The sequence below is a fragment of the Felis catus genome, chromosome D1 (assembly GCF_018350175.1).
Source record: "Felis catus isolate Fca126 chromosome D1, F.catus_Fca126_mat1.0, whole genome shotgun sequence".
Lineage (NCBI taxonomy): Eukaryota > Metazoa > Chordata > Mammalia > Carnivora > Felidae > Felis > Felis catus.
Window position 1 is genome coordinate 96,227,888 of NC_058377.1, and position 22,286 is coordinate 96,250,173.

The following is a 22,286-nucleotide window of genomic DNA, read 5'->3' on the forward strand; positions in this document are numbered from 1 at the left end:
GTTCTCCGTGGCCCCCGCTCCCCGCTCCCCACTCCCCACTGTCTCGTGTCCTACCGCCACTCCTCATTTATGCTGCCTGCTGCTGTTTGTGACCCTTGCGGTTCAGTCCCGTGCCTTGTAATTAGAACGGGAGATATTACAGAATTCCAAAAGGAGTAGAGATCACTTCGGAGAGCACGGTGGAAGGAATAGAAGCTTTAGAGTCCGGCAGATCTAAATTCAAATACTAGCCCTGCCTGCCTCCTGTCAGTCTTCTGCCTTAGAGATGTGCTTTCCCTCTAGCTCCTTTTGCTTACGATAAAATGGGCGATATCACCTCCTTCACAGGGTTGTGCTGAGCGTTAGCAGTGACGTACACATAGTTCCTGACATGCCTGGCCCCTGGGCAGCATACACTGTGGTTGATCCTATCCAAAAGTATTTGGAAACTTATAAAAAGAAGCCTGGGGGAAATAAAAGCACCAAATTCCAGATAGATTAAAGAGTTAATCTAAACAAATGTAGACTCTTTTTTTTTTTTTTATTAACCAAAAAGGAAATGTAGTTGTATGTTTAACTTCCCTCAGGATGAGAAAAGACTTTCTAAGCATAAAAACCATGAAGGAGAGCCAAAGAAAGGTCAGAGTTGACTCTAAAAGTTTTTGAGCTACTCTACGTTAAATATCATAAACACAGTTAAGGGACAAATAGCAAATGAGAAAAATATTTACAGAAACTATGACAAAGGGTAAATATCTCACTATCTGTGGTTACAGATCAGTAAGAAAAATACAACATCCTGTAGAACAATGGACAAAGAACGTGAGCAGAGGGTTCACAACAGAATAAATGCAAACAGCAAATAGACATGTGAAAAAGTGTTGGACTAGGTTAGTAATTAAAGAACTCTCTGTTTGAATAATGAGTTGTCATTTTCCCCCTAAATTTTTTAGGGGAGGATAAGTACTGCTCTATTTTCCTGATGGAATTAGAAATTTCCACAACCTTCTTAAGAAAGCATTTTGGTACAACAAATCAAACTGCTTTAAGGATCCAGTAATTCCACTTTTGACAATATATCCTTAGAAAAACACCCAGAAATGTTTTGCCCAGGATCTACTTGCAGTAGCCTGCCTACCTGCCTCCCTCCTTCCCTCCCTCCTTCCCTCCCTCCTTCCCTCCCTCCTTCCCTCCCTTCTTTCCTTCCTTCTTTCCTTCCTTTCTTCTTTCCTTCCTCCCTTCCTTTTCTTTCCTTCCTCCCTCCCTCCCTCCCTCCCTCCCTTCCTTCCATCCATCCATCCATCCATCCATCCTTCTTTCCTTTCTCTCCCTTTCTTTTCTCTCTTTTTTTTTTCTTATCAGTACCGGCATATTAAAATCTCAGTGTCTAATAGTATGTTCCTTACTGCTATATTCTTAGCATTAGGCACAGTGCCTGACATAATACAGGTGGTCAAAAAATATTTGTGAGTTTGAAGAAGGAAAGATATGTTCATATAAAGGAATATTATAGAACCACATTTGCGAATACTGTACCTTTAAGATGTTCGGGGCGCCTGGGTGGCGCAGTCGGTTAAGCGTCCGACTTCAGCCAGGTCACGATCTCGCGGTCCGGGAGTTCGAGCCCCGCGTCGGGCTCTGGGCTGATGGCTCGGAGCCTGGAGCCTGTTTCCGATTCTGTGTCTCCCTCTCTCTCTGCCCCTCCCCCGTTCATGCTCTGTCTCTCTCTGTCCCAAAAATAAATAAATAAATAAATAAATAAATAAATAAATAAATAAATAAATAAATAAATAAAAGATGTAAACACATGCTCACAATATAATGATAAAAATGTAAAGTGCGTAATTATATTTATACAGCGTTTCCTGGGCATTCATTGCATGAAATCTGGATAATAGGATTATGTTTTCCTGGTACTTTTCCTCAGTCGTTCCCGTATTTATTGATATGTGTGATAGCATATTTCAGAAGGGCAAGACCACATAATCCTCTTTATAGAACTTATCAGAGAGTAGGAAGGCAGACATTGAACCAGTAATTCACAAGTGTGTCGTTTACTTCAGTGAACTTGTGTTACTCTTAAAATAGGAAGAAAAACTATGCTGCTGCTGATTTTCAAGCATTGATGGTTGCTTATAATTTCTAATTAGGATGAGAAAGGAGCGATTCCATGAAAACTCTATATAGAGCTTGTAAAATGTGAACTTAACCTTTCCAATGGAAAAAAAAATGTTGCGGTTTCCTGTCTGTTGAATAGTTAGTAATCATAGAATGATAAATACACCCAGATTTTTTCCCTTAAATACCATTTTTCTAAAGGAAACTAGGGGGGCTTGTGTCAGGAGGTGGAGGTGAGATTGTAGAACTTTGGAAGGGCCCAGAAGACCTTGGGAATCCTAATCAAGTGTTCAGATAAACTGGCTGTGCTTCGCAAGGATGGAGGGAGAGTGTTGATCATAATTAATATAGAAGTATATATTTTTTGCTTTATCTGCTTGTGAAGTTTTGAGTGTGTGGAAAACCAAATCATCAACAACAAAACCCACCTTGTAGACTGATTATAACCCTAAACGCCTCTTTTTTTAAGTAAGCTCTGTGTCCAATGTGGGGCTTGAACTCACAACCCTGAGTTCAAGAGTCGCATACTCTACTGACTGAGCCAGCCAGCGCCTCTAAAAAGCCTCTTTTCACCAGGGTCAGGGATGGAAAATTTTATCCTATGCCATGGTTTTTTTAGGGGTGTTTTCTTTTCTTTTTTTTTTTTCTTTTGTCTTGAAAAAAGACCTAAGTAAATCAAAAGGGTTACAGAACCATTGTTTTGGTAACTTTACCATGCCTAATGGTCTAAACAGTCTGACTGGTGTTTCCAGTGTTGCTCATCCATTTATCAATTTGTGTCTTTATGCACTGCCGCGTGAGCTCCACTGGCCTTTTACGTGCTTCCTGACTGGAAGAAGTCTCTGCGTGTCTTGGTTAAGTTAAAGAGTGGCTCCGGGGTCTTTTGGCACTCTGGCCTCAAGAAAAGAAGAAAGCATTTGTGAGCTCTGTGTTGCTTTGGTAGAACCCCTTGCTCTCTTTTCTATCTCCTTCCGCAAATTAGGAATGTGTTTTCTGAGCCAAGGGATTGGAAGGAATAAATAACAACCAGCAAAGTAATGACATCACCTCTTGGGTATCATTGTCTCTTTCAGAGACTGATTAAGAGTAGCTCCATGGGGCTCCTGGGTGGCTCAGTTGGTTGAGCGTCCGACTTCGGCTCAGGTCGTGATCTCGCGGTCCGTGAGTTTGAGCCCCACGTCGGGCTCTGTGCTGACGGCTCAGAGCCTGGAACCTGCTTCAGATTCTGTGTCTCCCTCTCTCTCTGCCCCTCCCCCACTCACACTCTGTCTCTCTCAAAAAGTAAACATTAAAAAAAAAAAAAAAAAAAGAGTAACTCCATCCCCGGGACACCTGGGTGACTCAGTCAGTTAAGCAGCTGACTCTTGATGTCGGTTTGGGTCCTGATCTCACGGTCTTGAGATCAAGCCCCGTGTCAGGCTCAGTACAGACAGTGCAGAGCCTGCTTGGGATTCTCTCTCTCTCTCTCTCTCTCTCTCTCTCTGTCTCTCTGTCTCTCTCTCTCTGCCCCTCCACTGCTCGCACTCTCAATCTCTCAAAATAAATAAACATTAAAAAAAAAATAGTAGCTCCATCGCAAGTGAAGGATCACCCCCTTCTGCTTTTATGTACAACTAAAGGTTATATTGGAGGTAGTGTATTTAAAATCAACTTGAGGCTTTTTCTCATTTGAAAAATTCAGATCTTAGGAACATTAAGTGAAACGTGGCTCTGTTGAATATCACTTTCTGTCAGTGCTGGTATTTTCCCCTTGCATCTGGAATTCTCTCTCACTTGTTACGTCTATTCCCGGTGCATGTTTCCAGGCAGAATTACAGTGCTCACCCTGTCTCTTCCATTGGCCTTGGTACTCCCTCTTCCCTAATAATGTTTTTACTGTTCTAAGAGATCTTCGTCTCAGAATTGTCTTTGTGTCTGGCTCAGTGTCTTTCCTCTCTGCTTCATTTTTCTGCCCTGTCCTTGTGTCTGTGCTTGAGTTATAGACGAAGATTCTGCTGCACTCCCTGAGTGTAGGGCACTCCTCCTGTACAGGGCAAGAGGTCTGCTCCTAGCTGTGTTGAATCTTGATTTGGCAACTGACTTTACAGCCCCAGTCAAGGAGCCCTGAGCCCTCTAATCTCATGGCCGATGCACTCCCTTCTGATACCTTTTCTCCAGTAGGACATACATTTGTGGTTGGAATCCTTTTTTATAGAGAGCCGCTCAGCTTTTCTGAGTTGCAGCTGGGCCACCCGAGAACAGGGTCACCTTCCCACTGCTCTCTGATTGGCTGACGGGTCAGAGGTTAATGCTTCACGCTTACTTGCTACTGAAAAAGAAAAGGTGGCAGGCACAATTAAAATCAATCACTGAAACCAAAAGTTAGGTTTAAACATTGCTTTTATCTTCTGCTTGGAAAAGTTATGACTGTGCTCGACAAAGTCACTGCCAAGGGTTGGGACCTAGAACTTAAACTGTTTATGCAAGTTCATTATTGTTTTGATTTTGATTTTCCTGAAGGAAATCATTGTAAATAGTTACATTCTCCGAAGCACTCCTGCAATAGTAAACATAAACACAGTATTGCAGTGAAATCAATCCTGTAGTAACCTAAATGCAGTCCCTTGCATCCGAAGTGAAGCAGATGAATGAGTGGATCTGCCCAGAACGGAAGTGGAAAGATCAGGAAGGTTGGGTGTCAGCTCTTGATAAGCTCTTCGTTGCTGTGAGCACGGAAGTTGTTAAATGCACCCCTTTGTCGGCTGCGAAGGAAGAGTGACCCCCACCTGTTGGCTGTTTCGCAGACCACTCTGTGAAGCTTCCATCAGAGGATTGGACATGAATGGACTTTGAGCTCTCTGGAAGAGAGGGGCAATGGGAATACAAGGCATTTGTATCCGAAGTGTTGTGATCTGTGCTGTCAGGCTTAAATAGCCCGTCTCAGTTTGCAACACTGTTCTGGTCAAGCCAGAGCTCCCTTCTTTAAGAAAATCCTGCTGCTGACTATTCTGGAAAGAAACAAGAATGTATCTCCAAGACACCAGAGGAGCTATAGGAAGAGTTGTGACTAGTTTAACATAGGTACCAATTAATGAATTATCATAACTTCTGAAAAAGCAGTGAGAACTCATCACACCACATCTTGTTTAAAAGCCTTGTTTTCCACACTATGTCAGAACACAGAGCATGGCATAAAGCAGATGTAAGGAGTTCTCGTATGAATGACTTAATTTCTTCACAGGTCAGAATGGGCTGTTCTGCATTTTAGATGCTGATAATAATAGCTGGCACTTATACTGTACTTAATATGTGCCAGTCTCCAAGGAATTTACACGTATTCGATCGGTGGAGGCTCATAACAGCCCTGTGTGGCAGGTCCTGTCATCATCCCCATTCTACAGATGAGTAAATTAAGGTACCGACGGTGACGCAGCTTGCCTAAGGCCAAACAGCTGCCAAGTGACAGAACCAGTATACGAGCCCCTATAGTCGAGCTGAGTAGAGGTTTGCATTTCTTGACCATCGTCAGCTTCTCTTGCGTCTTGATCACACCACAAAAAATGTAGTGCAATGAATGCTGTTTTCTAGGAAGAGAATGGAGACTACACCTATGTGGAAAGAGTGAAGATACCCTTGGATCATGGGACCTTGTTAATCATGGAAGGAGCTACACAAGCTGACTGGCAGGTGAGAACATGCAAGTGATTTGGATTCACTCCTATGGAAGCAGTGTCCTGACAGCTTGTGATTGTTAATTTCTGTAACAGATGTGGTGAAAAGCAAGGTGCTTTTATTGTGAGCGAGAGGCGGTAGAGTGATGTCATTATCAAGGAGTTTTGATGCTACTGACAATCAGAATGGACCTCTGCGGCAGCAACGTGCAGCAGAACTTTCTGTGACAGCAGAAAAGTTCTGCATCTCTTAAGTCCCCATGTAGTAGCCTCTAGACACACACGACTCTTCTTCATCTCTTGAAATGTGGCTAGTGTGTGGAAGGGCTTAAGTTTGAATAGCATCAGGTAGCCAGTGGCTAGCACATCACCTTGGGCCGCACAGCTCCATGGCTCAGGCCAGACCGTAAAGCAAGGTCATGTTTAAGGTGTGCAGGTTCACGTAAGAGCACTTGGCACAAGAGTGGAATTTCACGCCTGTCTTTGGTCTCAGCCGTTTACATGCTGTTTTAGGAGATTGGGGGAAATGGCAGGAAGCTGAGAGGAAGAACAGGTAGAAGAGGTGAAAATACTTCACTGCGAGGGCGCTGGCCAATCAGAGCAATGGTGGGGGGGGGGTGTTCTTCAAAGAAGAAAACCTTTCTCCGCAAGACTTCCAAGAGCTCATTGGTACTTACGGGGGTCGCGGGACGGGGGTCCGTCTCCTCATAAATGTGTTTATGTCAGAGTTGTCTGTGTTTCCATTTAGCATCGAGTGCCCAAAGAGTACCACTCCAGAGAACCGAGAATAAACCTGACCTTTCGGACAGTTTATCCAGACCCCAGAGGGGCGCGCTGGTGACGGGCGGTCTTTGTGAGGAGCTCTGCTGAGACTGAGCTGAGACTCCCACCCTGAAGAGACTTCCAGAGGCTGGTCCAGCTGATCTCGTGGTGCAGCTGCTTGGAGGGTGAGGGTGTGGGTTGCTTCCCAGCTTGGAGTCCTGTTAAACGACAGCTGGCCTCTCCCATTCACAGTATGCGTACTGTGGGGACAGTGCTCCCTGCTCACATCCTGAAATCGTACACGATATGTTCTTTAGGCAAAGTAAAAACTGCTGTGGCTGTGCTCACGAGTGATTTTGTCCGTAAGCAGTTTTTCTCTTGCCCTCCCTGCTTCACTGGAAGAAACGTGAATGTGCTTTGCCTCCAGGGTAAATCCGCACGTGTTCATTCCTTGTGACTTGGTGAAATAGAGCCACAAATATGTGTCAGCGACTCCGGAGCCCCCGCAGGCCCACAGCTGCTGAGACCCAAGCAGAGGTGGCTTCTCAGAGCTTTGTGGAAGGCTGCCCTGACTCCTCAGCATCTTGGCTTGTGTGCTTTTGTCATGGAAAGCTGCCTGCTCTGGGAGCACTTTATTTAGTTGAGTCTCTTTCCTGGGACACAGACAGGTTACCGGCCTCTGAACGAAGAATGGAGGCCATGTTCTCTCGCCCAGCCATCTTCAGGCAGCCGCCTGGGTACTTGTCACATGAGAGAAAACTGTCCCTCAAAGGCGGAAGTAGGTGAGTGATGTCATGAGAAATTTAGGCTGAAGAACAGCAAATGTCCTGCTGGTGACAGCTGTCCCACATAGATGAATTTCCCCTAGAGAATAACTTGAGTCATTTGAAGCCATATAGAAGCGGGAGCCGTCCTACGGGGATAGACTCAGTTACCTAATAGTTGTCTTTACTTTGAGTTCCAGGGGCCCTATGATGAAAATTTTCTTCTGACTCAGTGCTGTCTTAGACACAAGTTCCCGAGATTCAGCGCTTAGTCCATGATGTCACCAGGTTCCCCAAACAGAACAGAGTGGCTGCCCTTTATTGCATCATAAAGTCACATGTCTTCTTGACCTGTTGACTTAGGAGCACTGTGCCAGACTGATTCCAAACCAAGATATGGAGAGACACTTGAGAGAAAGAAAATGGATGAAAACAGGGCAAGAGAATTAGAGTTTCCTTAGCTGCCTGTGGGGAAAATTTACAGAGCCTTCTTGCTTTTGATCTTGTTTCCAAGATTTATGGCCTCTGTGATTTTGGTGAAGTGCCAAAGGCTGGGCAGGCTCTTCCCCGAACTCAGATGTAATACCGGGCCTGGCCAGGCCCTGTTCTTTGACAGTCTTTCTGGCTTCTTGCGTTGGGGTTTTCCCCACCCCATTTTTTAAATGTTTCACATGTGGATGGCTCCTTTTTGTAAAAAACACTAAGTGCTTTATAAAATCTGGGCATTATAACGCACTTTTCAGTGAGGGAAATACAAATCACCGTAAAAATAAAATAAAACCTCTGATCCCTAGCTTTTTTCTTTTTTTAAAAAAAATTTTTTTTCAACTTTTTTTTTTATTTATTTTTGGGACAGAGAGAGACAGAGCATGAACGGGGGAGAGGCAGAGAGAGAGGGAGACACAGAATCGGAAACAGGCTCCAGGCTCTGAGCCATCAGCCCAGAGCCCGACGCGGGGCTCGAACTCACGGACCGCGAGATCGTGACCTGGCTGAAGTCGGACGCTTAACCGACTGCGCCACCCAGGCGCCCCCCTAGCTTTTTTCTTGAAAAAAAATTTTTTTTAATGTTTATTTATTTTGGACAGAGAGAAAGAGCATGAGCAGGGGAGGGGCAGAGAGAGAGGGAGACACAGAATCTGAAGCAGGCTCCAGGCTCAGCTGTCAGCACAGAGCCCGACGCGAGGCTCAAACTCACAGACCGAGAGATCGTGACCTGAGCCGAAGTCGGACACTCAACCGACTGAGCCACCCAGGCGCCCCTCCTAGCTTTTTTCTTATTAAACAAAATCTGGCCAGGGTGGTACAGCCAGCTTTGGTTTTGAGTTTGATGCATGACATTGGGAAATTCCTCTTCCATTCCCACAAACGAAAGAACTGGCAGATGGTTCCCAGCCTTACGGCATCCCTCCTAATGGGTCATGATCTCCCCTTGCGTCAGCTGCAGATTTGATCTCTTCACTCATCGCTGCCATGTCTGTCAGGGAAATGAATTCCTACTCGACAGCTGACAGCCTGGGCCACCACCTGGGCTTCTTCATCTGAGAGCAGCAGTCTTAACTTTTGTTGCTTGCTGTCCAGTGCTAGAGTGCTAGAACTGCCTTTTTTTTTTTTTTTTTTTTTTTTTTACCACTAAGATAATGTCCCTTTTGAAATGAGAAGGTAGGTACTTGCCGTAGAGTTAAAGTACAGGGTTTAGGACTGGGACGGGAATTCCAGAACCTGGCAAAGGTTGCTCAGTCACTGTACCAACTTGTTGCTGTATTTTCCTGGCCGTAGATCTTAACTAGGAATTAGGGGGAAAACTACTTTGCCGACATTACTTATAAAGCAAGAGGAAGCAAATGTAACAACATGGCATGAAGAAAAACAGCTTGAGTTTTTTGCTTCCCTTTTTTTGAGCTTTAATAACCTGCTAGGCACTGTCCTGGGAGCTTTTGATACATAATCCCTAATCCTCCCCACAGCCCTGCAAGAAAGACATACTATTTCCATTGTAGAGACCAGGCAGCTGAGCCCCCAAGAAGGGTTAAGTGATTTAATAGGACTTGTAAGCAGCAGAAGCAGAATTCCAACCACAGGTGAGTCCTTACACTGTGTGCTTTTTCCTGTGCCGTCATCAATTTAGGCTGAATAGTTTACTGGGCACCCCTGGGAGCCGGAGCCTCAGGGCTTGCCCCTGCACAGCTGGCCACCCAGCTCGCCCTGGTCCCCTGCTGGCAGAGCTGACTGCCAGGCCACCCTGTTTGTCCTCTGGCATTCCGGTACGTGAAGGCAGGCACCTGTAGCTCGTCTCTCTTCACTACTAGCAGCTCCTGGTCAGAAACCGTCCTGCCAACTGGACTAATAATTGGCCATTTAACTAGGGAAGCTCTTTTTGGGGGGACAGAACCCAATTTCTGGCAATTTAGGTAAATTCTCATCCAACCTTCCTGCCAAGTGACCCAGAACAATGTTTCTTGGTCATACCCCAGGAAACTCTCTTGAGGTAGATGCATGGTCCCTTCCACTCTTCACTCTAACCTGTGAGTCCAGCTGAGGGCTCTGAATGATGCCCAAACTCAGCATCAGGCTTCTTCATGATACTTCCCGACAGCCGTACTCCAGTCAGCAGACAGCCCAAAGAAACGGGTCAGGTTGTACACTAAAAATGTCTTGACAGGGGGCTCCCGCCTGGGTGGTTCAGTCAATTAAGTGGCCGACTCTTGTTTTCGGCTCAGGTTGTTATCTCATGGTTTGTGAGTTCAAAGCCCTTGCTGGGCTCTGCGCTGGCAGTGTGGAGCCTGCTTAGGATCCTGTCTCTCTCTCTCTCTTTCTCTCTGCCCCTCCCCTGCTCATGCTCGCACTCTCTCTCTCTCTCTCTCTCAAAATAAATAAACTTCAAAAAATAAAAATAAAATATAAAGATGTCTTCACAACAGGCAGCTTGCCTCAGAGCACAGAACTTGCCTCAGAACACTGTACCCCCAGCCTCAGATGGTATCCTTAGTACTGAAATCGCTATCCGCATTGTTGACTAAGCCACTAACTCAGACGGCATTGACTGTTGCTCATAAGTTCGGATCACGGCTCACAAACCTGACATTTCCTCGTGGTGCTCGCGTTCTGCGGCCTCCATGGCTGATATGACCTCGTCCTCGTGCGTGGCAGGTCTCTCTGGGCCTGGTCAGTGTGTGGCACCGTCTCCTGAACTGTGTCATGGCAAACCCCTCAAGAGCTGAGTGGGTTCTGCACTGAGCAGAATGCCCCGGTTGGGGGACTTGAGAAAAGTCCCTGACACATGATGGGTGCCTGCCCTGCTGGGAATATTTCTTTCTTGAATTTTGGCAGCTTTTACTTGGCTGCAGATTATCTAAGACCCGCTTTGCCTTTTCTGGTCATAGTACTTGTAAACTGTTGAATCTAAAGTCTCGATGGCTTTATTTTTCTTAACAATGCCTTCGAAAAAGCCGGATGTTTCAATAGTGATGCATTCTGTTTGTTTAAATCGTAACCTCTACCTGGTTCCACCCACATGCTCTCCTCAGGAGGACTTAGTCTGCAGCTGTCCCCATCGTTCCTCCCCATTATCTCTTTGGAAAGAACTCTCACAGGAGATCCCTGTCAGTTTTGTGCTCCTGGAATCCATTCTTAAATATGGTGATTCCCGTGTCTGAGGGTCATTGGGGAAATGGCATCGATGTTTGTTTATTAGAGCAGAACACAGACCGAGGGTGCCTTTTCCAGCTGGCTTAGTTGCTACGCCCATTTAGAAGTGCCTTTCCAGCCTGTGAACAGAGCCCCATGTTGGGCTATTTTTTTAGTGTTAGAGCTGGGCGAGGAGCCCAGTGTCAGAGAGCCGTGTAGAAAACAGGACAAGTTAGGCAGGACATTTGTAGCCTGCATCACCAGAAAGATTGCTTTCTTAGATAAGCCGACTCAGAGCCGACCAACGTATGTGTGACAGCGTTGTCATTACAGTTATGTCTGTGCTGTCACTCCCCCTCATCGTACGGGTGATGTCACACCCCTGAACACCAGGGACGGTCCCTCTTCTCGTGGGCATCCAGAATTTGTGGGCATGTTCAGGCAGGACCCTGGCCTCTGACCCCACTAGCTTTTAACTCTGGACACAAATTATAAGTTTCTGAATGGGAAGGAAAGTTGAAAGGTGAAACCCAGAAGGGAGTGTGCAGACTGTATGTGTATGTGTGCGTGTATGTGTATATACTGTGTTGGGCCTACTACGTCCCTAATTCTGATTTCTTCCTAAATGCAATCCTAATGAGGTGGTGGTTTTGTTTTTTAACCAGATAGGGAAAAGTGTACCTAGAAGATTGGTCAGATCCTGATACCTGGTGTCCCAGGGTGGGCTGGAAAAGGCCTGCAGGGCTAATTGTCGGCTAGCCTTCTGTGTTGTCTTTGGGCTTCCTCCACCTCGACCCTGGCTCCAGGCATGGGGGGAAGAGCCGCAGTCAATGTCTCCTGGGGCTGGGGCTTTCTTGGTGCCTTCACCTGGAAGCACTGTAGAGATGCCAGGAGGAAGTGTGGGCCAGCATGGGGCTCTCAAGAGGGGCTGGGTGATCAGGTTGCAATTAGCCGCCTACGGCAGGAAAGGCGTGGGCAAACGCACTGTGACAGGCACCTGCCACACAGCGCCTGTGATGATCCAGATGCCCCTGGAAAGGCCATCAGGATGCACGCACCCTCCTGCTAGATGTGGCCCGAAGGTTTCCTGCTGCAGCAAGTGGCAGAGACTGTAGGGCTGCCTCGCCCTGAGAAGGCCTGCCCCAGGCCCTTCTGCAGGTGCTGTGATGACCAAGTTTGTCCACAACAGTGGCTTTTGTCCTGCCTTTCTTGTCTGTACTTGAGAATGGGCATGGGTGGGGCCCTAGGATGGGAATCCACACCCTCCAAAAACAATTGTGGTTTGAGGGCTGTATCCTCCCTGCCTAAAGAATGTTTCTGGTATGGGTGGATGAAGGATGCCATGGGGATGGGGGGTGCTTCGCAAATTCTGGCCCAGGGGTATTCAGGCTGCAGACCACCCAGGCAGGACTCAGAAGTGTCTTCCTGCACCCTTGTTGGTTAGAGAAAACTCTCCTGGAATGTTTCCTCTGAACTTGTCTAAGGGATTAACCCCCAATTTCTTCCCTGCACCCTCTCTCTGATAGCTTTTAGTCTCCATTCACCTGCAGTGAAGGGGAAAGGAAGACAGCTAGCCTAGAGGTAGAAATCACGGGGGAGTGTGGGTGTGTGGCTTCCCTCTCACTGCCCTCCCTCTCCCCCAGTCTGCCTCTGCCTGCAGCCTCCTGCCCTGCGCTGGGTGCAGGTGGCCAGAGAGGAGAGCAAGTGAGCTCACATGCACGCCTTGCCCTCGGTCTCCCAGAGTACTCCGAGGCTGTAAGTTAGGAGCTGCTCTCCCCATTGGACAGATGAGGAAACTAAGTTGCAGAGGTGCTCATCCCAGAGGCACCCAGGGAGTGAGGCAGAACAGGCATGAAGACGACGTATCAAGTGCGTAGGCCGTTGTTCTTTCTACCACTCAGAGGTTCTGTGGCCTTCTCTGAGATTTCTAGCTAAAAGCAGCACCTGGTGACAAGAGGGAACATGGGCACAGACAGCCCAGAAAGTCACAGTGCCCGTTGGGCTCAGCCCTCCGAGGAGTGGTCCTGGCGGTGTCAGTGCCGCACCAGCCAGGTGGCTCGGTTCGCGGCAAGGATCCCTGCTGCAGCTTCAGGGAGCCTCCTCCTGCCGAAAATACTGCGAGCCAAGCTCTGCACCAAGTGCTGAGGGCAACTTCCAGTGAGACCGGCCTGGATCTGGCCTTGCAAAGGGGTGTGCCTCCACTTACAGCGCTGCCTGCAGGGGTGGGGGGAATTAGGGAGCAGCCGCGACACCCCCACTCCTGCCGCAGCCTCCACATCTGTCGGAATTGCCGCCAGAGAGCCTCCGCTTGAGTGTCACTCTCCCCTTTATAGCTGAGACGCCTTGGACCAGTCAGTGAGCCCCCAAGCCTCAGTTCCCTCAGTGGCACAGCAGACACAGAAGACCACCTCTGCCAGGTCTCCTGAGGGCCGAGATCATGAATGCAACACTCCTGACAGTAATGTGCTCAGTAATGTAATTGTCTTAAGTAGAACGTTCAGCCCAGCCCTGACCCTGGTGTGGGGTGGCTGCCCAGTGGCCCTGTGGTCCCTCCCTTCCTCTCAGCAGGCTCCCTGGGTGCCCACACCTCTGTTGCAGTCAGCCAGGGGAGGCCCGGAGGCCCTGCTTGGGAGGAGTGGCGAAATGAAATGGTCTGTGAGCGAGGCTGAGCATATTAAGATCCAGCTGCACTTAAGTGTCTCCTGGGAAGTTCTTTAGACCGAGCTGACGAGAGCTCCCAGATGCCAAAGTGGCCTCCCATCAAGGCTCCGCTCACTCTCTGCAGCCCCACCACATGCTCCCCGGGTGACTGGTCTCCTAATGCACCGTCCCCGGCCCCCAGCCCGATTCCACCGCCTCTTCCCCCTGGGGCAGCGTTTGAGCTTTCCCAGCCCCAGCGAGCGGGTCACCAACCAGGCCCAGACGCACCCCGCCGGTCACATTGTTATCTTGTCCTCGCTGGCAGTTTCTAAATTCCGTACAGAACGCCTCGGCCTGGAAGATTAAACAAGATTGCCCGTTTGGAATTCTGTTCAAGACTAGGGCTTTTATGTCCACAGATTGTGCATTAGATGCAGTGGGGAGTATATAAAAGGAGGACACAATCCCTTCCATTACAGATAGAAGTAAGCCGGCAGGGCTTTGAATTTCTTCCTCAGAATTAGTTTTTGTTCCTGAAGGAATATGTGTTGTTTGCAAGAAATTGAAAAGAAAAGATAAAAAGAAAAAGGAAAATCATTATTAACTTTACGACCAGAGAGAACAGCTCTTCACGTTTTGCAGTGTATTTTTTCCACATATTTGTGTACTTTCAGAAAAAAAGCTTCATACCGAACTCACCATTAGCCTTCCCCTATCTAAGATGAACATTAGTGCATGCCATTAATTACTGTTCCATGACATGGTTTTGAATGGCTGCATAGTATTGTATGTGCTTGTGGTATTATGTAACCAGACCCACTATGTTGGATATTTAGATTGTTGTTGGTGTTGGGGTGGTTTTTGCTAGTATTAGTAACTGTTCTGTTGGTTTTGGAAATCAGGAGAGTGGATGGTGGGAGGCAGAGTGGTGGTGTAGCTAAGAGCCCAGGATTTGGCCTCATTCAGACCTCAATTCAAATAAAAAGAACAGGTAACATTTTTATAGAGCCTAAGTATGGTGCCAGGCACTGTATTAAATGCTTTATGTATATTAACTCATGATTTATTAACCCTCACAGCAGCCCATGGACTAGGAACTATTTTTATCCCCATTTAACAATTCAGGAAACAGAAGCACCACCCCTCCACTTACGCTTCTGTCCTGTGGCTAAACCTTTGTGCACATCTATTATTGTTTCTTAGAATACATTCCTAAAAGTGGCGTCCTGGCTGGGATTTGGAAGGCTGTGCATATTTTTAAGGCCTTGAATCTATAATGTAAATGGCTTTCCACAAAGGTTACACCAACTTCTCCTCCCACCATTGGTGTTGGAGCATATCTGAGCTCATGCTGTGCTTTGAGCACCAGTAATGTGCCAGGCCCTGCACTCAGCATCCTATAGAGCTTCTCTCCCCGAAAGAGAAGCCGTCTGTGCCCTGCACAGAGCAAGCGAGCACTCAGTACATCGTAGCCAGCATTAGCATCAGGGTTATATTTTGTGTCGTTTGTTGAGAAAACAAGACACACACCTGGAAAACCTCAGTGACAGTGCAAAACAAGGGGCCCTGACAATGAGTACTGCAGGGCTCGGAGGAGCACGAGATGTAATTTGGGGTGGTGGTCAGGAAGGGCTGCCCAGTGGAGGGAGCACTTGCAGGATGGGAAGGAGGACTGTGAAATGACAGCCTGAAGGCTCTTGAGCAGGGGTGGGGGTGCCCTAGGGTTCCTAGGTAGATTGTGTCCAGGGCTTGTCTAGCTGGAGCGTGAGCTGGAGGAGAGACAGTGAGAGAGGCCTGGGAGCCATGGAGGGCTGGGAAAAATTGCATTTACCAGGAGGGAGTGAGAGCATGGGGCCGGAGGTGGGAAGACCTGTGGGGCAGGAGCCCAAGCGGAGAGATTGACGTGTGTGGCCTGGTGGGTACCCCTGGGAGTGGTGAGGAGAAAAGACGTTGGGTTTTCTGGTGCCCGCCATGAGTGCTGAAGCAAAAGAGAAACGGAGGACTCAGCTGTGAGGTCAAAATAGCAGCGTTCTTAACTGAGAAAGCTAGATGGGAGACCTTGATGGGCAGACTTCTTGCTACTCCTTCACCAAGTCTAGGGGCACCCTGGGCACTTGGGGCACCCTGTTCGGGAAACAGTACAGCAAGCTGTCCCTGCCAGCTGCCACCTCCCCCAAGCCTGCAAGGAAGGAGATTCCCCATTTCCTTCCTCTGAGCTTCCCTATCAGAGAAGTCCCTGCCACCCTCCTGGGGAAAGGAAGGGGGTCAGGAGAAGCGTGGATGCTGCCTTTCCTCGTTGCAGTGTGAGGTGAGAGATACTTCCCGTATCCCCTTGCTGCCATCTTCCCCTCAACCCGGCATGCTCTGGGGGACAGTCCGCCAGGAATCAGCCAGGCAGGGTAGTGCCAAAGGTGTACATTTTGGTGTCATACAGACCTGCTTCTAGAGCAGGCTCCTCCACAGACAGCTGTGGGATCTTCGGCAAGTCTCTTGGCCTGAGTTTTTCCACCTATAAAACAGGATTGTTGTAAGAACTGAGTGTGATGTGTATCTCTAGGGCAACTATTACCAAATAGTGTATAGATGTGAAGGAAAGTCCTTCACCCCGGGGGCGGGGTGGGCAGGGGCTCGCAGTGGGCCTGGGGCAGATCTCACTGCCAGTGGAGGTAGAATGACTTATGTGTAGATGGGTCTAGGACAAGGCCTCGGGGGCGACAGGCCCAGCATGGCCAAGAGAGACTGGGGTGACGGCTGCTTAGGGGTCTCTGTGGAGGCAGGTGAGAGAGAGTGTGGAAAGGGCCCTGGTTCTGGAGTGTTCCCACAGAGGGATAGTTGGGGGATGAAAGGAGGCAGGGAAAGAGCCAGAGTAGGACCAGCCCAGAGGAAGGAGAGCCTGAGGATGTCCTGTCACAGCACTCCCACATGAAGCCACGGATTCTTCCTACTCTAGCCTGGGAACAACATAGGATAAGAGTGGCCAAGGCAGAGGGTGTCTAAGGTTGAAAGACGAGCAAGGAATCAGGCCTTGGACAGACAGCCTGTGGGTACTGGGCAAGTAGTGTCCAACTGTCAGGAGACTGGGTTCCCGTCCTGTCTCTGGCCCCTGGGCCAAGCCTTTTCCTACCCTTGGCCCCACTTTCCCATCTGCAGAATACAGGGATTGAACCAACAATGTTTTTTATAGCTTTTTGACCAAAGCCCATGGTAAAAAAAAAAAAAAAATGCACACACATACACACACACACACACACACACATGCACACACTCCCTGTTTAAAAACTGAAGCTTCATGAAACAGTACTTTATTACATGTGTTTACTCTGATGTTTTTTGTTCTGTTGTATATCATTAAAAAATGCTGGTCTTGGGGGCACTTTGGTGGCTCAGTCGGGTAAGCATCCAACTTTGGCTCAGGTCGTGATCTTATGGTTTATGGGTTTGAGCCCTGCATTGGGCTCTGTGCTGACAGCTTGGAGCCTGGCAGCCTGCTTTGGATTCTATGTCTGCCTCTTTCTCTCTCTGTCTCTCAAAAATGAATAAAAACAGGGGTGCCTGTGTGGCTCGGTTGGTTAAGCGTCCAACTTCAGCCCAGGTCATGATCTCACGTCTCGTGAGTGCAAGCCCCGCATCAGGCTCTGTGCTGACAGCTCGGAGTTTGGAGCCTGCTTCAGATTCTGTGTCTCCCTCTCTCTCTGCCCCTCCCTAGCTCACGCTCGCTTGCTCTCTGTGTCAAAAATAAACTTTAAAAAAAATAATAAAATAGATAAATAAATAAATAAGTAAAAACATTAAAAAAAATTTTTTTTTAAATACTGGTCATGGCCCTCTAGCTGTTGGCATGGCCCACCAATGAGTCACGCCTCTTGGTCTCAAAACACTGCCCCAGTTCATCTGGAAGATTCCTTTCTTCTCTGGCAGCCTGCAGTTCTGTTCCATTTCCTCTGGCCTCACGACCCTCATCAGCCGAGCCTTTGTGGTTTTCTTCTCTGTATCTGCGAACAGTGGTTTCAAGTCTCGGGTGCCAGAGACTCTTGACTGGCGTCATCAAGAGATGCAGGAAAGTCATCTGTGCAGGCGTCGTCGTGAGGCTGTGGTGCTGGAGTGTGCTGCTCTGGGCAGCCTCCCACCTGAGTTCACCACGTGAGGTCCTGGCTCATCCGCTGTCTGCCTGTGCACCGCCGCTCTGTCTCACATGCTGGGGCATCGTGAGTGGGGAGGGGCTCCCAGGCCTTCTGCATCTCCAAAGGAGTGGGTTTGGATGTCACCCACCCTCCTCTCCTTCCCCCACCCAGCTCTACTGCTTGGCCCACAGGACACCAAATGTTGGCTCTACAGGAGTAGAGCCTGTCCCAGTTAGAGTACCAGGCTCTTCTCTGGGCCCAACCCTCTTCACCCTGGCCCTCCTCCCACTGAGCCCCTCCCTGGTCACGTTCAGGAGCCACTGTCATGGGAATGACTGATAGATGAGAAGAGCTTTAGCAACTGATAGACCTGGGAGCAAATCCCAGCTCTATCTCTGCCTGGCTGTGTGGCCTTGGGAAAGTTCCTGAACATCTCTGAGCCTGTTGCCTCATCTGAAGCTTGGAGATAATAACACCTATCTCAGAGGATAAGCATGAGGCTGCAGTGATAGGTTCAATGTGCTTTGTGTTTGTGACATGTCCAAAGTATGCAAAGAGACTGGCGCCCCGCAGGCATCTCGTGTCCACTGGGAAGCCTGAGGCAGTGTCTGAAGAAGAAGATAGGCAGGGCTTGAGGACAACAGACTCTCTGGGCCCCCAGAATGGGCCAGCAGCTGTTTACAAGGCTGATGGTGTGCCCTGTCTCAAGGCCAGGCTCAAAACACATTACACGGAAGGGCATCTTTTCAACACTGATTTCTTGGAATCTGTTTAAAAATTCACCCTCCTACAGGGCTAGTTTAACCTCAGTACGTTTTAATGAATCATCTAGTTTGGTCAGGGAGAAGGATGGGGCAGGCACGAGGCTTCCACTATCACAGAGTAGTGAGAAGAACCTGCTAGCAAATACCAGAACGAGGGTAGTTTTGAGAAGTCTTGAGAAGCTGTTGGCTTATTTGCATGCTGTTGCCTATTACCAAGGCTGCAGGAAAGTCATCTTTGCAGGGTGTCTTCAGAGCCCACAGCACTTTCTTGGTGCCCAACCCCTCCCTCCATGCTGGTAAATAATTGAAAAGTAGCTTTAAGCCAGGCTGGAGACAGGCATCAGGATACCTCTGTCATCTGAGACTGCAGTTCCCAGAGCTTGGAAAGCAGTTCCTTTGAGGGCTCCTGTGCACCTTGGCTCTCGATAGCTACAGAAACTGGGGCTCCGACAGCCAAAGTGACTTGCCCAAGGCTGCACGGCTCCAATAGCAGAGGATGGGAGGCCCTTCGCAAGACTTCCTTATGCAGCTGGGACTTGATGGTGCCTGGGAGAGCCTCTGACCTCCTTGCCTCTGTGTTCCTGGCCAGCTCCCGTTGCCCTCTGCTCTGTTTTGGCAATAACCAGAAGACTCTCCTTCCAAGGCAGAGGCTGGCACTTTAACCTTGGGACATAAATGAGTCCCTGAGGCTTATTTTAGACAGTGCATGGGGCTGGCTCGTGGTTCACTAGAGGCAGTGAAACTTCCTAGGATCTGAGGCTGCAAGCTCTGGCTTTATGCTTACTAGCTGGGGATGTCTCTGGGCCTCAGTTTCCCAGTCCATATGTGAAGGGATAATGCCAAAGAGACCCATTCCAGAAAACCTGTCTTCCCTGAGGACGGTGAGGCTAGATAAAGTCCAGGACTGGGTTCCATCCTGACTCTGCCTCCACGTTGCTACTTGCTATGTGCACTTGGTCTAGTTCCCGCCCCTTTCTGGGTCTCTATGACCTCATCTCAAGAGATAGCAGAAATATCCCTGCCTTAGCCACAGGGAGAAAAAAACTGCTCTGCAAAGCTAAAGGGCCACAGATTGTGTGGGATTTCATCCTTACCCGTGTAGTGGTTCTCAGACCAGTGGTCCTTGGAGAGGGACACTCAGGCCTTCGAGAAAGCACACGAGAAAGAGCCACAGACTCTGGACCATCCAAGCTGTGCCAGGAAGCAGGCCCTGGCAGGGAAGTGTGCTCCCATTACCCATATCAGCAGAGCCAGGCCCACAGGCTGGCCGCCATGATTCTTGGGAGACTTCCCTGGGCTCTGAGTCCCTGAGGCAGTGTCTCCCTGCCTCCACTCCAGCCTGCTATTCCCGGGGGCTCATCCTGGGAGTGGAGGGTGCCGGGGTGCCTCCCGCGGTGGGACCAGTGGGACCAGCCCTGCCATGCCGGCTCTGGCAGCCTGCCTGTCGGCAGCTGGTATCCCATTGCACTGTCTACAGTGAGGCCCAGATTTAGATCGTGAGCTCATTGTGGCATGAATGGGGCCACTGGGGTGTGGGTGCTGAAGGCTGAAGGTCTGACTTGGGGATCTCACTGGGGGGGTCTCCCTGGATCCTCTCCCTGCTCTCTCTGTGTCTCTCAGGCTCTTTTTCTCTCCCTCTCTCTCTCCCTCCCTCCCGTGCACACTGACACCCCCTCTTGGAGCTCGCTGGGGATTGTCATGGCAACCCTCCAGCAAAATTATCAAAACACTTTTATGCTCACACTCGTACCAGACGAAGTGCTAATTCTGAGTGAGGCAGAAGCAGTTGGTAGGATGCTGAAGTCACAGGCTTTGTATGGAAGGCTTGCTGGGGGGCAGAATGGGCACTAGCTAGAGGTGAGGGGTGGGGTCAGGAGGCAAGAAAGGCCCTGCCACAGAGGTTGTGTTTTTGTTGACCCTTCCCCCACCTACCCACACCTGGATGCACGCACACACGTTTGTACACACACACACACACACAGAGTGGCTGGGCCGAATACACCCATAGTGCAGATTGACCCAAACAGCAACATCTGGAATAATATCACCTCATTCAGCCCTTGGAGGACTGAGATCAACTCTGGGCAGACTTCTGTGTGAGTGTAGGGGGAGAGCCACCTGACTGAGGCTTCTAGCTGGCAATCGGTCTGTGCCAGGGTGGCAAACCAGTCACAGGAAGGGGCCTGACCCTCTTGTCCCCTGAACCCCAGGAAGCAGAGGAGCATCTGTGAACAGAACTGCCCCAAGCTGGTTCTTTCCGCTTTGCTCTGCCTCTCTGCATCCCCAGCCAGACTTGGCATCCCTGCTCCCATCTGACCCGGGCTGGGGTACTGCAGGCTCCCTTGGAAACAAAGCCCTGTTAATAGCTGAAGAACTGGTGGTTGCTTTTTTTAAACCCGGGCTCTGCCCAAAAGCCAACGTGTGGGTGGGGATGGTGGAGGAGGTGGTGGCAGAAGCCCCTCCCCCGTCTGCTACCATCTTCCTGCCCCATCTGCTCCCCCAGCAACCCCCACCATGGAAGAGAGACTTCCCCCGCAGCCTTAGCCTGGGCCGTTTGCCACTCTCTGGCTCAAGAGGAAGCATCTCCTTCTCCTGAATGGGTCACCTCATCCCTGATCCCCTGGAGGATTCTAAAATGTCACAGCTGGACGGGCCCCCCCGTCAATGAGTCTGCTTCCTCACTTCACAGATAGGGAAATTAAGGTGGGAGGTGGGAAGCAACTGGTTCAAGGCCACAGTACATGGGTGATGGAGCTGATACCACATCCCACACGTCTGACTGGTCCAGTGCTGCTCACATCACATCAGGGGGACAGTGAGATGCGGTGGTCCAAATGATGAGCACTGATTTCTAGGTCAGGCAGACCCGACTTTGAGTCGCCCCGACTTAGCACTGAGCGGGACCCTGGCAAGCTACAAAGCACCCTGAGTCCTCATCTGTAAAATGGGGATGATAACTAGGCTCCCCCTTAAAGGACGCCATGGGCATGATTTAGGTAAGGCTCTTGCAAAGCACCATTGGCAGAATGCCAGACACGTTCTGTAAATTACACGTCTGTAAATGTTCAACAGGTGACATTTCTATGTCCCTCTGTAATCCCAGGTCTACAGGCCTACCAAGAAGAGGAACCATCCTTCATCCCCTTTAATGACTACCCTCTGCCCCACTTAGCCAGGGGGAGGTAATTTAGATTGTCCTGGAAAGCCAACACTGACCCAGCAAACTCAGCAAGGCCCAGAGGGCAACAGACCCCAGGCCCTGATTCCTGGGCAGGCCTCCAGGACCCCCAGATCTGCACACCCCTCCTTCACACATGCAGTTCTCACTGGTTCTCTCACCCCGTGCACCCCATGCACCATTGGAGGAAGGTAGATAGGGGGTGGAGGTTCTGTTGAAAGAGGCCGATATCCCCAGATAACACCCTAGGGCCACCTTTGGGCACTGGCAGTAACACCTGACAGTGGAGACGTTGCTTAGTTACATAGAGCTTGCCATTGCTCTGTCTGGCTTTCCCCTTGACATTGTGAGTCAGGCAGAGAGCATAAGTCACTCAAACCCTCACATGCCCTCTGGAGCAGGAGCTCCTTGGTGCCTTTCCCTCCTCTTCTCAATCCTGTTGGGGGCTGGGGAGGTTTGAGTATGAGATAATGAAAACAAAAGCAACTTGTATTTCATGCTTAAGACAGGATGGGTGGGCACTGTGCTAGGTGCTTTCCATACACTAATTGTGGACTCCCAGCAGCGTTGCTTATGCGTCGAGGTGCAAATAAAGGCGTCTCAGAGAGTGTGACCTGCTCAAGGTCACAGAATGAGCTCAGGGCGGAGTGAGGTTAGTATCTAGTTTTGTGTTCTCCTGACCT

At 49.3% G+C, this 22,286-nt stretch overlaps 2 protein-coding genes and 1 long non-coding RNA gene across 3 annotated transcripts in view; 2 read left to right on the forward strand and 1 right to left on the reverse strand.

The window, feature by feature from the left end:
- ALKBH3 (alkB homolog 3, alpha-ketoglutarate dependent dioxygenase) overlaps positions 1 to 6,859 on the forward strand; it is a 33,038-nt gene extending 26,179 nt beyond the window's left edge. The window contains exons 9-10 of the mRNA XM_006937213.4: positions 5,665 to 5,763; positions 6,496 to 6,859. Of these exons, the coding sequence (XP_006937275.2) occupies positions 5,665 to 5,763; positions 6,496 to 6,588 (192 nt within the window). The 3' untranslated portion in view covers positions 6,589 to 6,859. The remainder of the gene's footprint in view (positions 1 to 5,664; positions 5,764 to 6,495) is intronic.
- Positions 1 to 22,286, forward strand: part of ACCSL (1-aminocyclopropane-1-carboxylate synthase homolog (inactive) like) — a 155,352-nt gene that overhangs the window by 11,724 nt on the left and 121,342 nt on the right. The gene's annotated exons all lie outside the window — the stretch shown is intronic.
- Positions 4,459 to 6,563, reverse strand: LOC109492109. Its single transcript, XR_002145854.2, has 2 exons — positions 6,425 to 6,563; positions 4,459 to 4,934 (listed from the first exon to the last, which is right to left on the reverse strand). It is a non-coding gene; the product is annotated as an uncharacterized LOC109492109 (long non-coding RNA).